This window comes from Dendropsophus ebraccatus, chromosome 5, assembly GCF_027789765.1.
Source record: "Dendropsophus ebraccatus isolate aDenEbr1 chromosome 5, aDenEbr1.pat, whole genome shotgun sequence".
NCBI lineage: Eukaryota > Metazoa > Chordata > Amphibia > Anura > Hylidae > Dendropsophus > Dendropsophus ebraccatus.
In genome coordinates this window covers 159,973,996-159,988,170 of record NC_091458.1, presented here as the reverse complement: position 1 = coordinate 159,988,170, position 14,175 = coordinate 159,973,996, and the positions used below count along the sequence as shown (strand labels likewise).

At 47.1% G+C, this 14,175-nt stretch overlaps 1 protein-coding gene across 1 annotated transcript in view; it reads right to left on the bottom strand.

Annotated features, from left to right (window-relative positions):
* Positions 1-14,175, bottom strand: part of PPM1D (protein phosphatase, Mg2+/Mn2+ dependent 1D) — a 28,364-nt gene that overhangs the window by 6,618 nt on the left and 7,571 nt on the right. The window contains exons 2-3 of the mRNA XM_069971779.1: positions 4,020-4,245; positions 2,468-2,592 (exon numbers count right to left, since the gene is read on the bottom strand). Of these exons, the coding sequence (XP_069827880.1) occupies positions 2,468-2,592; positions 4,020-4,245 (351 nt within the window). The remainder of the gene's footprint in view (positions 1-2,467; positions 2,593-4,019; positions 4,246-14,175) is intronic.

Here is a 14,175-nt window from a genome sequence, read left to right as displayed (position 1 = left end):
CGCCTGCAGCTCTCTGATTGCCCGCTCAGCCAATCAGTGACTGGGGTGGGACACATTGCTCCAGTCACTGATTGGCTGAGAAGGCAATGACTTATGGTGCGTTTACACGAAACGATAATTGGCCCGATTGTACGATTAACGATGTCAGAGTAACAATTTTCATAACGATCAGCGTTTAGACGGTACGATATATCGTACGGAAAAATAGTTTAGCGATCGCGCGCCCGCAGCCCGGCCCGCCGGCTCACAGCCCGGCCCCCCGCTCATTCACAGCCCCCTGCGCCGGCTCGATTGCAACCCCCGCCGCTCTGGTCGCCGCCGCCCCCCCCCCCAAGCCGCCGCCGCTCCGATCGCCCCCACCGGCCCATGGTCATACGTTACCTGCTCCGCGCAGCAGGTCTTCAGACATCCCCGACTCCGCTCTTCAGTGCACTGATTGAAATTCCCGGCTCTGCTCTTCAGCCAATCAGTGCACTGAAGAGCGGAGTCGGGGATGTCTGAAGACCTGCTGCGCGGAGCAGGTAACGTATGACCGCGGGCCGGCGGGGTGTCGAGCGGAGTGCGGGCTGCGAATGAGCGGGGGGCCGGGCGGCCAGACTATCGCGCGACGACTGTTTACACGGAACGACGATTTGATGACATGTTGAAAAATCAAAACGAACTATGTTTCGTTCGTAGTTTGATCGTTCGCTGAGTTTACACGTACGATTATCTTTCGAATTCGATAGTTATCGCGCAAATTCGCACGATAATCGTTACGTGTAAACGCACCATTAGCCGGGCCGTGACACTGTAGCTGGTTTCAGCCAAAAACTACTTCCAGTGCAACAGGGGCACAGGATCAGGTGAGTTTAGGTTGTTTACTTTCCTGCACCCCCTGCCTCTCTTTTTTTTACATCTGGTGGGATGACTTCTTTGAAGAAAAAAAAAGGTTGGGAAGAGATAAAAATTTCAATTTATTTTTGTATGCTTTTTTCCTACTCCCCCCAGGGGTCAATTATAAGCAGTCTCAGAATGTCTCAGAAGAAACTTTAGGCACATATAAAAAAAATATATATATATATATTCTGTTACAATGTCTCAGGGCATGGACATCAGTCTTTAAAGGACAAGTGCCATGAAAAACTTTTTCTCAGTAATTGAAGCACATTACAGTTATATAACTCTGTAATATGCTTCAATCACCTATCTGCCTCCCTTCCCTGTCTTTTCCCCCCCTCCACCCCCCACCAGGAAGTGTAAGAAACTCAGATACCCAATTACAGTCATCACCAAGCTCTTCTCTAGGCTTCTTCTTGTGACCATGAGTCATCAGCAGGAGGGCTGCTCTAGCTCCTGTTACACCAGCCTCCCCCTCCCCTGCCTTGTCAGGTGACTTAGCTTGCTCAGCTCTGATTGGCTGAACAACTGCAAGCCATCTGAGTCAAGTCACTTGCTTATCTTCTCTCCGACTGACTCCCAGCACATAGGCAGCCTCCCCCCTCCCCTCATACTCTCTCCTGCTGCCGAGTGAGTGAAGGAATCATGTCACTAGGGAAGATAAGCAAGTGACATGGACTCAGATGGCTTGCAGTTGTTCAGCCAATCGGAGCTGAGCAAGCTGAGTCACCTGACAAGTTAGGGAAGGGGGAGGCTGGTTTAACAGGAGCTAGAGCAGCCCTCCTCCTGAAGACTCATCCTCACAAGAAGAAGCTGAGAGAAGAGCTTGGTGACGACAGTAATTAGGTCTGTGTGAGTTTCTCATGCTGAGTTTACGCGAAACGATAATTGGGCCGATCGTACGATTACAGATAACTATCAGCGTTTAGAAGTTACATTATATCGTACGGAAAATAGTTTTGCGATCCCTTAAGCCTATCTAACACATTGGTTAAATCGACGAACGACTGTTTACACGGAACGATCTGCGAATTTTTTGTGAACGACGAACGACGATTTGAGAACATGTTGAAAGATCAAAATGAACGATTTCTCGTTCTTCGTTTGATCGTTCGCTGCATTTACACGTACGATTATCGTTCGAATTCGATCATTATTGCGCAAATTTGCACGATAATCTTTACGTGTAAACGCACCATCACACTTCCTGCTGGGGGATTGAGCGGAGAAAAGACAGGGAAGGGAGGCAGATAGGTGATTGAAGCACATTACAGAGTTATATAACTTTGTAATGAGCTTCAATTACTGGGAAAAAGGTTTTCATGGCACTTGTCCTTTAAGGGTATGTTCACACTGGGTAAAAATCAGCAGAATTCCGTGTTGGAGCTCTCGGCTGCAGAATCCCGCCTACCTTAGTGTCCCACAGTATCTATGGGGGGGCTTGTTCGCCTCCGCTCGCACCACTCTGCAGCCGAACCACTATGGCAAAAAATACAATGCTGATATTTTAAATGTAACCGTATCCTGTACAGCCCGGGACCTTGATTACACCAAAACACCACAAGAGCAATACAGATTGAAGACTTACCAAGTGCCCGGGCAACCGCGAGGAAAGGAATCTGATCTATTACTGTACTTCTCCTCACAGGACCATTGTGGGTCAAACGCGGTCTTTTCCACACCACTCGGTTTACGCCAGATTTATTAATTACACTGCAGAAAATAAAATACACATACAAGTTAATGTTATTCTGAAACCCATGACAGCTTCCAATGGAATAGAATATTTTATCATCAGTTTATTTTAAACATAAAGAATACTTGCAATTAATCTATATATCCTTTTATTATGGAGAATATAAAGCAGTTTATAGTGACCATTTTTCTCTAAATTGCTTTCTTATTCAGAGTTACACAACATGAAACCAGACGAACAATCATATATGCGATGTCCATTCTCCAGACATTAGCAGAACACTCACTCTGAGTCACTGACTAAAGGACCCTGGAGCATGTACAGACTTGTCTACAAATCATTGACAGAATCACTGCTGATAAAATCATCCGGCTTTTAAGGAATTAGTGAATGTGAACAGTTCCTGACAGTATAGGGCCACATTAGCCAACCCACAAGCTGAGCATCACATGACCAGGACAAACTAACTTTTCATTACAAGACGTGGGTGGAGAAAGAAGGTAGTGGATTCCGGCACTCCTGACGATAAACTAAAACTTAACTTTTAATAAATGCATTAAAAATAGATGTCACATAGCGGACCTACGCGTTTCACGCAGTTGCGCTTAATCATTTTCATTACACAAAGTACGGCGTCATTCACAAGACAGTATTTTTGCAGATCCCCACTTTTTTTTTTTTTGAAGTCATGAAGAAAACAACTCTATATAAATTTAATGCCTGTGATTGAGGCCGAACACTTGTTGAAACGAAAACGAAAATTTATCAAAATGCAGAAACACTGTAAATATTACACACTAAATTTTAAATCAAACCAATGAGATGTAGTCAGTTTGTGTTGTGTTAGGGCTAACACATCCGTTGTTCTGTCCGCAATTGCTGGCACGCAATTGTGGACAGAACATGAAACCAATGTTATCCTATGGCCTCGTTCACACGTCCATATGTGTACATGGGGCTGCGATCCGTGCCGCAAAACAAAAAAAAAAAAAAAACATGTTGTAATGCGGACAGTTTTTTTTGCGTCACAGATCGCTGGGGTAATGATGTGTGAACGTAGTGCTCCGTGAAGCACTACAGATACACATACGGTTGTGTGGTCTGCGGCAGGGAGTGTGGCCTTATTCCTTTCACATTACTTTCACTTAATTTCATCGGTAGACAGACCCAGGTGGCTGTCCAGAGCAGGAGAGGTTTTCTATGGGGATTTGCTGCTGCTCTGGACAGAGGTGGCAGCAGAGAGCACTGTGTCACACTGGAGAGAATATACCACTTCTTGCAGTACATACAGCAGCTGATAAATACTGGAAGACTGGAGATTTTTTTTTTTGTAGAAGTAAATTACAAATTTCTGGCACTTTCTGACCTCAAAATTTCAAAAGGAAAGAAATTTTGCTGAACTACTCCTTTAGCAATGACAACGAAAATAAAATACAGCGATTACCTGCCGCCAAGACGTTCGATTCTCTCCCTTTCTCTGGGCAGCTCCGGTTTGTGATCTTGAGTTACTTCTACGGACTTCAACGTCTCCTTAGAGTTGTTCTGCAGGCCAAATACGACGCCGGAATCCCCCACGTGAGCCACGTACATCTTATTACCACGGATAATGAGGACACTGGCAGTAGTCCCTGAGGTGCTGGGGAGACCAGTCATAGTTTTTGGCCATTCAGCTAAAGAAGAAAGAAGAGTCACCGATTACTAAATAGGATTTTACTCCAAGTGACAATGCAAATAATGCTGGGTAAATGGCTGTGTACAAAAGACCTCAATAATGTGAGAGAGTCTGTGATATGGGAGAAAACAGGGAGTATTGCACTCTTACCCTCTTATCTCCAGTCCTCCAGCTGCTGTATGTCCTGCAGGAAGTGGTGTATTCTCTCCAGTCTGACACAGTGCTCTCTGCTGCCACCTCTGTCCATGTCAGGAACTGTCCAGAGCAGCAGCAAATCCCCATAGAAAACCTCTCCTACTCTGGACAGTTCCTGACATGGACAGAGACGGCAGCAGAGAGCACGGTGTAGGACTGGAGAGAATACACCACTTCCTACAGGACATACAGCAGCTGATAAGTACTGGAAAAGGTGGATATTTTTAAAAAGTTTACAAATTTACAAATCTTTGACACCAGTTGATTTGAAAAATAAAAATTTGAGAAACCTCTAATCTGCAGTTATTTTCCAGTTGGGCAGGAGACGCTAAGGGGGAAAGAGGAGTCTTACCTTAATCCTCAGCACGAATTTTAGGAAATAACTTTATTCAATATGCAAAATGAAGCATTTGGCGCACTGATCCAGCCCACCCTCTTATGCAGTGACGATCGTCGGAGTGCCTCCTTTATAGTCAGTCAGTGGGAGAGGCCAGATTGTCACCCCCAGGGCTGTAGTCCCGCCCCCAGTGCACCAAGCCGCCTCATTTGCATATTGAATAAAATAAAGATTTCCTGAAAATGGCGCCAAGGGTAAAGGTAAGAAAATTACCTTCATCCTCTGCGTTCTGTGAGCTGTGCGAACACAACTCTACTGGGGCTTATGATATACTGTAAACGCAGCAATAAGATAGCAGACGTAAGCAAAGTGATTGTTCATTTCCTCGGATTAACAAACAACTGTCAACTACGGTTTCTGCGAATGACCTGAAACCTGTCACCATAATACACAGAACAGTCATTAGTTATGATCGTTTAGACACTCTAGCACACAATTGTAATAACGAACAATGTGCACATGCACCAAACTATTAGCAATAGTTTTATGGTCGGCTCAAAAGATGCGATCAACAACACACGAGCAAATTTTCGTTAGTCGTCTGATGCATGCCTGCGCTTGGGATTTCATAGAGGATCAAGCCGTTCTGTCTTACGGAAAGGGTGAAGTATACATGGCTGTATAGCAACAGACCCACTCAGGAGCAGAAGCCATTTAGAGCAGGGACTCCCAACATCGTAACCAAAGTCCGGGCTCTTATACTGTAAGCAGCGGTGCGCTCCGCAACCGACCCAAACAGTCTAAAGCTGGCAGGTTGGCTGAGAGTTACTGCCCATTCATATCAATGGTTAGCAAATCTTCAGTGGATTTAATGAAACCCAGCGCCGCGATACGTATGTGTTACCCAAAGGTAGATCCAAAACACAATCTTTAGTATGTCAGGGGTTCTTGCCTAAAGGGGTTATCCAAGCTTAGAAAAGCATGGCTGCTTGCTTCCAGAGACAGCACCACTAGTCTCCAGATCAGGGGAATTATGTAATTAAAGGGGTAGTGCGGCGGTAAAAAATTATTCACAGAATAACACACATTACAAAGTTATACAACTTTGTAATGTATGTTATGTCTGTGAATGGCACCCTTCCCCGTGTCCCACCACCCGTGTACCCGGAAGTGTAGTGCTTTATACATACCTGATCCGTGCCGACACGCGTCCGCCATCTTGTGCCAAACGTCATCTTCGGCCGGCCGGCCCTAACACCTTCGATCTTCCCGAGTGCCGGCCGCGTCATCAGCTGCTCAGCCGCGATTGGCTTAGCATAACTGTGCTCGGCCAATCGCGGCTCAGCGGCTGATGGGAGTCGATATTTATAACGAATATTTATGAAAAATACCCAAATAACGTGAAAAATTGTGATAAAATGCATTTTTTCAACTTTTAAACTTTTTTGCTTATACAGAAAGTGGTTATGCCACATAAAATTATATATTAAATAGCATTAGCAACATGTCTACTTTATGTTGGCGGCATTTATTAAACTATATTTCATTTTTTTTAGACAATAGAAAGCTTAAAACATAAGCAGCAAATTTCCAAATTTTCAGTAAAATTTCAAAATCAGATGATATTAGGGACCTGTTCAGGTTTAAAGTGTATTTGAGGGGCCTGTATGTTAGAAAGCCCCACAAAGCACCCCATTTCAGAAACTGCACCCCCCAAACTCTGCAAAAGCATATCCAGAAAGTGTTTTAACCCTTTAGGGGAGTCACAGAAATAAAAGCCAAGTGTGTAAGAAATTTGAAAATTTTAATTTTCTGTGCAGAGATTTTATTGTAATCCAATATTTTTCATATTTATAAACTTATTACCAGAGAAATGCACCCCAATAATTATTGCCCCGTTTCTGCAGTTTATAGAAATACCCCATATGTGGCTCTATTGCGCTATTTGACGCAACCACAAGCCTCAGATATAAGGGAGCGCCTAGTGAATTTCAAAGCCTCCGTTATATTTGGTCATTTCTGACTGTACCACTTCAGGTTGGCAGAGGCTCTGGGGTGTCAAAACCTAAAAAACACCCCTAAAGGGACACCATTTAGAAAACTGCACCCCTCAAGGAATGTAACAAGGGGTGCGGTGAGCATCTGGACCCCACAGGTGCTTCACAGATTTTCAGAATAATATGGCGTGAAAAAAGAAAAATTAATTTTTTTACACTAAAACGTTGTTCTAGCCTTCATTTTTTCATTTTCACAAAGGGATAAAAGGAAAAAAAAAAAAAAACACAAAGCGTGTAGCGCAGTTTCTCCAGAGTACAGAAATACCCCACATGTGGACATAAAGCGCCATGTGGGAACAGGACGAGCCTCCGAAGGGAAGGAGCGCCATTTGGATTTTGGAGGCTGGATTCGGCCAGAATGGATGATGAACGCCAAGTCGCATTTACAGAGCCCTCGTGCTGCCAAGACACTGGAAACCCCCCACAAGTGACCCCATTCTGGAAACTACACCCCTCAAGGACTCTAACAAGGGGTGCAGTGAGCATATGGACCCCACTGGTGACGGGCACAAATGTGGAACAATGTTACGTGAAAGGGAAATTTTTCATTTTTTTCACTTTCAAATCACAAATGTGGCCGTCATCAAGGGGTCCATATCCTCATTGCCCCCCTTGTTAGATTCCTTGAGGGGTGTAGTTTCCAGAATGGGGTCACTTGTGGGGGGTTTCCATTGTTTTGGCAGCACGAGGGCTCTGTAAATGCGACTTGGCGTTCATCATCCATTCTGGCCGAATCCAGCCTCCAAAATCCAAATGGCGCTCCTTCCCTTCGGAGGCTTGCCCTGCGCCCACATGGCGCTTTATGTCCACATGTGGGGTATTTACGGACTCGGGGGAAATTGCTCTACACATTGTGTGTTTTTTTTCTCTTTTAACCCCTTGTGTAAATGAAAAATTTAAGGCTAAACCAACATTATAGTGTAAAAAATGTAATATTTCATTTTCACGCCACATTGTTCCACATTTGTGCCCGTCACCAGTGGGGTCCATATGCTCACTGCCCCCCTTGTTACATTCCCTGAGGGGTGTAGTTTCCATAATGGGGTCACTTGTGGGGGGTTTCAATGGTCTTGGCAACACAGGGGCCTTTTAAATGCAACATGGCCCTCGAAATCCATTCCATTCCAAATCCAGCCTCCAAAAATCAAATATCGCTCCTTCCCTTCGGAGGCTTACCCTGCACCCGCATGGCGCTTTATGTCCACATGTCGGGTATTTCCGTACTCAGGGGAAATTGCTCTACACATTGTGTTTTTTTTTATCTTTTAACCCCTTGTGAAAATGAAAAAAATCAAGACAAGATCAATGATTTAGTGTAAATATTAAGCATTTTTTACTCTAAATGTTCGTCTAGCCTTGATTTTTCCCTTTTCCACAAGAGGTTAAAAAAAAAAATGAGCACAAAACGTGTAGGGTAATTTTCCCTGAGTACGAAAATACCCCACATGTGAACAATGTGCCATATGGGCACAGGGCACGCCACCAAAGGGACAGAGCGCCATTTAGAGGCTGGAATGGAGGATGGAGGCCATGTCGCAATTACAAAGCTCCTGTGCTGCCAGAACAGTAGAAACCCCCCACAAGTGACCCCATTATGGAAACTACACCGCATAAGGAATCTAACAAGGGGTGCAGTGAGCATATGGACCCCACTAGTGATGGGCAAATTTGTTGAACATGTGCCAGGAAAATAAAAAAATATAATTTTTTTCATTTTCACGTCCCAAATGTGGCCGTCACCAGGGGGCTATATCCCTGCTGCCCCCCTTGTTAGATTCCTTATGGGGTGTAGGTTCCAGAATGGGGTCACTTGTGGGGGGTTTCTACTGTCCTGGCCGCACAGAGGCTTTGTAATTGCATCATGGCATCCTCTAATGGGAATGGCGGCCATACCTACTTAGCTGGGGAAAAGGGACAATTCTAATTTATTTGGGGGTATTAGGCCAATTATTAGTTTATAAGGTTAAAAAGAACAAGTGTCAATCAAATTTAACCTGTGTTGATCCAGAGGAAGGCAAAAAACCCTTGAGGCAGACGACAGTAGCCTCATCACAGGGAAAAATTCCTTCCCGACTCCATAATGGCGATCAGAATAATCCCTGGATCAACGTGACCCCTGAAATAGGAATAAGGGACGGAATTTAGATAATGTAGAACTCAAATGACGTGTGGTGCGCCTTGAAGCGATCCAGTATGCAGAGGCCGGGGGGGGGGGGGGGGGGGGGGGGGGGGGGGTCAGGACAGGTGTCACACTGGAAAATGGCGTCCTTCCTGATCCCCCTGTTACCCCACACTCTGCACTTCTTCTGGGGTCTCCCTTTCTCCAGTGTGGGGGACGTCACCTGGAAAATGTTGTCCTGGTGCGATACGGGGTCCTTCATATCCACAAGCGCTGGGTCCGCTCCATGGCTGCTAAATATTAGGGCTCTATTACTGCTTCTGATATATTCGGATCGTGCCGCAAGCTACAGTAGCTCGGGCAGCGAGGGACTGGAAGAGGGGGCGCTGGTATAAAAGTTATCCCCGTACGGGTGGTGACCATTATCCAGCAGTGGGAAGATCAGTTCCCGAACGATCTTCCCACTAACTCAGAGGATGGGAGGGGGGGGGGGGGTATGCAGGATTCGGGTGTCCCTTCCTTCATACACTCTAAGGGTACGTGCACACTGCGGAATCGCGACAGATATCCCTTCACGCATTCCGCAGCTGGCACCCACCGGCGGACTGATGCAGGCGCGCGTCTCCATCCGTGTCATAGACTCCATTCTATGCACGGGTACACTCACAGAGTTTGGAGAATTTCACGCCATACCGTCATCTCTTATTGGGACGGTACTGGCGGAAAAGACGTGTCTGGTGGGCAGCGTACGCTACGCTACCCCCAGACACGTCACTGGATGATGATGAGGATGAGGATGAAAGGAGGAAAGAAGGATCCCCCCCATTCATCCTCACTGGCTGTTTCAGCGTAATAACGTATGCGTCCGACGCCGAAAACACCCTGTGGGCCATCTTTATACCAGGACTAGTATATGGGCTATGTAAATGTGTTCTGGTGTAGTGTAAAACTTTATTTTGTGTAGTGTGGCGTAATGTAGTGTTTTTTTTTACGTTTTTTTTTTTTTACAGTAAAAAAAAATATCCCTACGCAAAAAAAGAAGCTGCTGATAAATGCCGCACTTATGTGCGGCATTTATCAGCAGACAGTGGCGGTAGGATATAGGGGGGGAAAACGCCCCTAAGCCAAAAAGGAGGAGTTGCTGATCAGCGGCGCACTTGCGTTAGGGCGAATAAAAAAAAAAATAATTTTTACCCCAAAGCAAATGATCAGTGTATAATATACAATGATCAGCCGCTAGGGGGCAGTAGAATGGAGCTGGCGGAGAGGGCCGAAGATGGGGGCGACGGAAAAGCCCAAAGAGCCGAAGATTCCCGACGAAGACCGAACGAACCTGGAAGTGGCGGCAACTAGGAGAAGAGGACGCGCGGGACCGCGAATCTTCGTTCCGGAGGCCAGGATCAGGTGAGTATAGTACACCTGCACCACACACACCTGTTCTGCACCCCTCAGCTACCTGAGGGTTAATCACCCACCGTGCAGACGAGCAGAGATGGCCTGCTATACATTATAGCAGGCCATCTTCCCCGACCGCTGTGTGTGAACACACAGCGATCAGGTAAACATCGGGCGTAAATTTACGCCCTGGTGCGTTAACTACCAGGCTGCGAGGGCGTAATCGCTAGATCGTCCAGGCAGCCCATAGAAGATAGTGGCGGTCTGCTGCCTCCTATTCCACAGAGATACGGCAGCAGATCGCTGCTATATTTTTCCTTTTTCAACATCTTGAAAGACAAACAAAAGCAACGATCAGCCGACATTGTTCATGTTGGTTGATCGTTGCCTTCTATTACACAGGACTATTATTGGCCGTATACCGCTGATAATTGTTCCGTGTAATAGGGCCTTAACTGTTCTTCCTCTGCTTTCTTAGGGTGTGTTAACACAGACAGATTTATCTGCCAGGACCAGACTATAAACCGAGAACAGGTCATGAAGGAAACACTGAGATTTGTCCATTTCTGTCTGTGTAAGCACACCATTGCTCCTAGACATACTCCAAGGTCTCCATTGTTGTCTCGCTTCTTATCTCAGTCTAAAGTTTATCTTACTTGTCTGCTGGATAATTTATAACTTGGGAACCAATCGGGAAGTGTCTATAGGATGGGTTACATAGACTTGTAAATGTTGGGGGATCCACAAGTGTGAAAAAGGGGTGAAAATGGATGAGTTTTAAAACCGGGTACACTGAGTTAGGGCCCTATTCCACGGGCCGAGCAGGGTCCGATCAACGATGTAAACGAGCGCCGATCTGCCGCTCGTTTACTGGGCCTATTCCACGGCCCGATGATCGTTTAGCGAGGGCTGCAGGGACATCGTTACCGATGGCCTTGCAGCATACATTACCTGCAGGGCTTCTCCTCCGCTCTGTCTTCCTCCCCATTATCCATTATTTCTTCTGGGATTCCAAACCAGTACTGTCTGTCAGAGTGCCTTGAACTTCCAGGTAGAATGATACCAAGAGTAGACCTATAGAGTCCACACTGTATTATAAGGTACATTAATGCTGCGTTTACACGGAACGATTATCGTGCGACTAAGTGTCTAAACCCGTACACATTGAGTAATTTATATGAATTGTATTCCCAAGTTCCATATAACAAGGAACCTTCAGAGTGGGAAGCAGCACAGCTGTGTCATTACAGTGCCGCAAAGATAGAGTCAACTACAAGGCTTTCCCGGACGTAGGGAACAAGGAAATAGACCATAAATTTGTATGTCTTTTAGGTAATAGTTGGTATAATTTTTTGTGTGAGTGTCTAAAAGCGTAATAAGCCGTTCTTATGTTTATATCAGTAAAAAAAGTAAATGAACCCTGAAACACAGTGTGAACCTAGGCCAGTGTTACCCCAACCTTTCCTACCTTGGAGCACCCCTACCAAATAATAAGACGCAATGCGCAATACATATATATCTCTATTTTCTATGGAAATTACAGTGCTGGTATTGGCAGTAGCTGACAGTATGATGGGGCCCCCTGTAGAGAAAGCCACCTCTATGCAGTTTGCCCCTGTAGGTAGGATGCCCTGTAGATAACTATATCTCACTTTATGCTTTGTGATTTTTCATCAGTATTGTTCTGCTTTGGGGACTTTGATTGCTTTAAAAAAAAAAATAATAATAATCACAAATTCAAAACAGTGAAGGAAAATCTATGTTTGCCATTGCAGTAAATGCCGATCAGATGATACATTATATATTCATAAGAACAAGAGATGATTTCAGTGGTTTGACCTAATAAATGGATGACAGCATGACGCCTAGTGACAGCCAGGCAGTAATAGTGACAGCTGTGTCATATGGGACAGAACACACCTGGGCGGACAGCGGATGACATCAGGAAACCTGTTATGAAAACTCTATGGGCATGTCCCGGCAAGAACCCAGAGCGGCAGTCCCCTGCAGCACGGAGCCCAGCCTGCCCAATAGTGAGGTCACCACAGGCTCCAGCCGTCTGCTACCAAAGCTGAATTATTCCCGACACTTTATTAATATATATTTATTTGAGCCCACGTAAGTCACCTTTATATTCAGGGAAAACTATTGGACATATACCGGAAAGATACTTTTTAGTTTAGTGACATTAGATACACTGTGCTATCCTGCCTGGTCACATCTCACAGTGGTAACACAGACGCCCCTGATGAAATATTCCTGAAACTGAGGAAGTCCCGACAATGGTAAAAAAAAAAAAAAAACACGGCAGGCGGGGGTGAGTGAGAAAAAAAAAGTGACCTCATGCCTCCGTTGTGGCGCTCGGGGTCCCGTTCATCGCCGCTAGCTGTCGTCTTTATCAGGAAACCAGGTACGTCACATACCCGGCCCCCACAGCAGCAGCAGCAGTGCCACAGCCCGGCCCCCGCAGCAGCAGCAGTGCCACAGCCCGGCCCCCGCAGCAGCAGCAGTGCCACAGCCCGGCCCCCGCAGCAGCAGCAGTGCCACAGCCCGGCCCCCGCAGCAGCAGCAGTGCCACAGCCCGGCCCCCGCAGCAGCAGCAGTGCCACAGCCCGGCCCCCGCAGCAGCAGCACTGCCACAGCCCGGCCCCCGCAGCAGCAGCACTGCCACAGCCCGGCCCCCGCAGCAGCAGCACTGCCACAGCCCGGCCCCCGCAGCAGCAGCACTGCCACAGCCCGGCCCCCGCAGCAGCAGCAGTGCCACAGCCCGGCCCCCGCAGCAGCAGCAGTGCCACAGCCCGGCCCCCGCAGCAGCAGCAGTGCCACAGCCCGGCCCCCGCAGCAGCAGCAGTGCCACAGCCCGGCCCCCGCAGCAGCAGCAGTGCCACAGCCCGGCCCCCACAGCAGCAGCAGTGCCACAGCCCGGCCCCCACAGCAGCAGCAGTGCCACAGCCCGGCTGAGTCACCAATTTGAACGTTCTGGGGGCCTGTGATAGAGCGCTTCAGGGGCAAGGCGGCGAGGGGTAATGATTGTTTGCCCCTGCCTGCTGGTAAGTTTCAGTTTTGCCCGATTTAGGGTGCGTTCACATGCTCTCCACAGACTGTTTGTAGTGCGGACGGTGTCCTGCAGAGTGGGTCTCCGAGCTCCCTGCATTATGATTAATTAGGATGTCGGGAGGTCTGTCTCGTACTATTAGTGTACCATCATGATGGGGGGGAACTGAGAGACCCACTCCGCAGGACACCATCCCCACTGGAAACATGTGAACGTACCCTAAATCTGGTAAAATTAAAAAATCATTACTTACTCTCGCCGCCATACCCCTGAAGTGTTGCATCACAGTTTCCTCCCAGACCCCGCCGGAACTCAAACCCCCCCCCCCCCCCATGTCGTCACGACTCGATACAGCTGACAGACTGCCTGCTCAACCCATCAGTTACTGCAGCAGTGTCCCGCCCTAGTCACTGACTGGCTGAGAGCGCAATCCATCAGCCGACTTGTGACATCGCTGGAGAAGCTGATCCGGGAGCAGTAAGGCAGCGCTACAGAGGCACGGGAACAGGTAAGTAGCACTTGTATATTATATTCCTTTCTGCCTGCAGGAAAAGTTTCAGTTTCACTTGAATTCTCCTTTGTATACGGGGCCGCGATCCGTGCCACACAAAAAAAAAACCGGACATGTTGTAATGCGGACCACTTTCTTGCGGCACGGATCACTAGGGTAATGGAGTGTGAACGTAGTGCGGTCCGCGGTCAGCACTACGGGTGTGTGAACGTGGCCTAACATGCAGAAGCAGCTAGGTATACTCTGCTGTGAAGAGAGC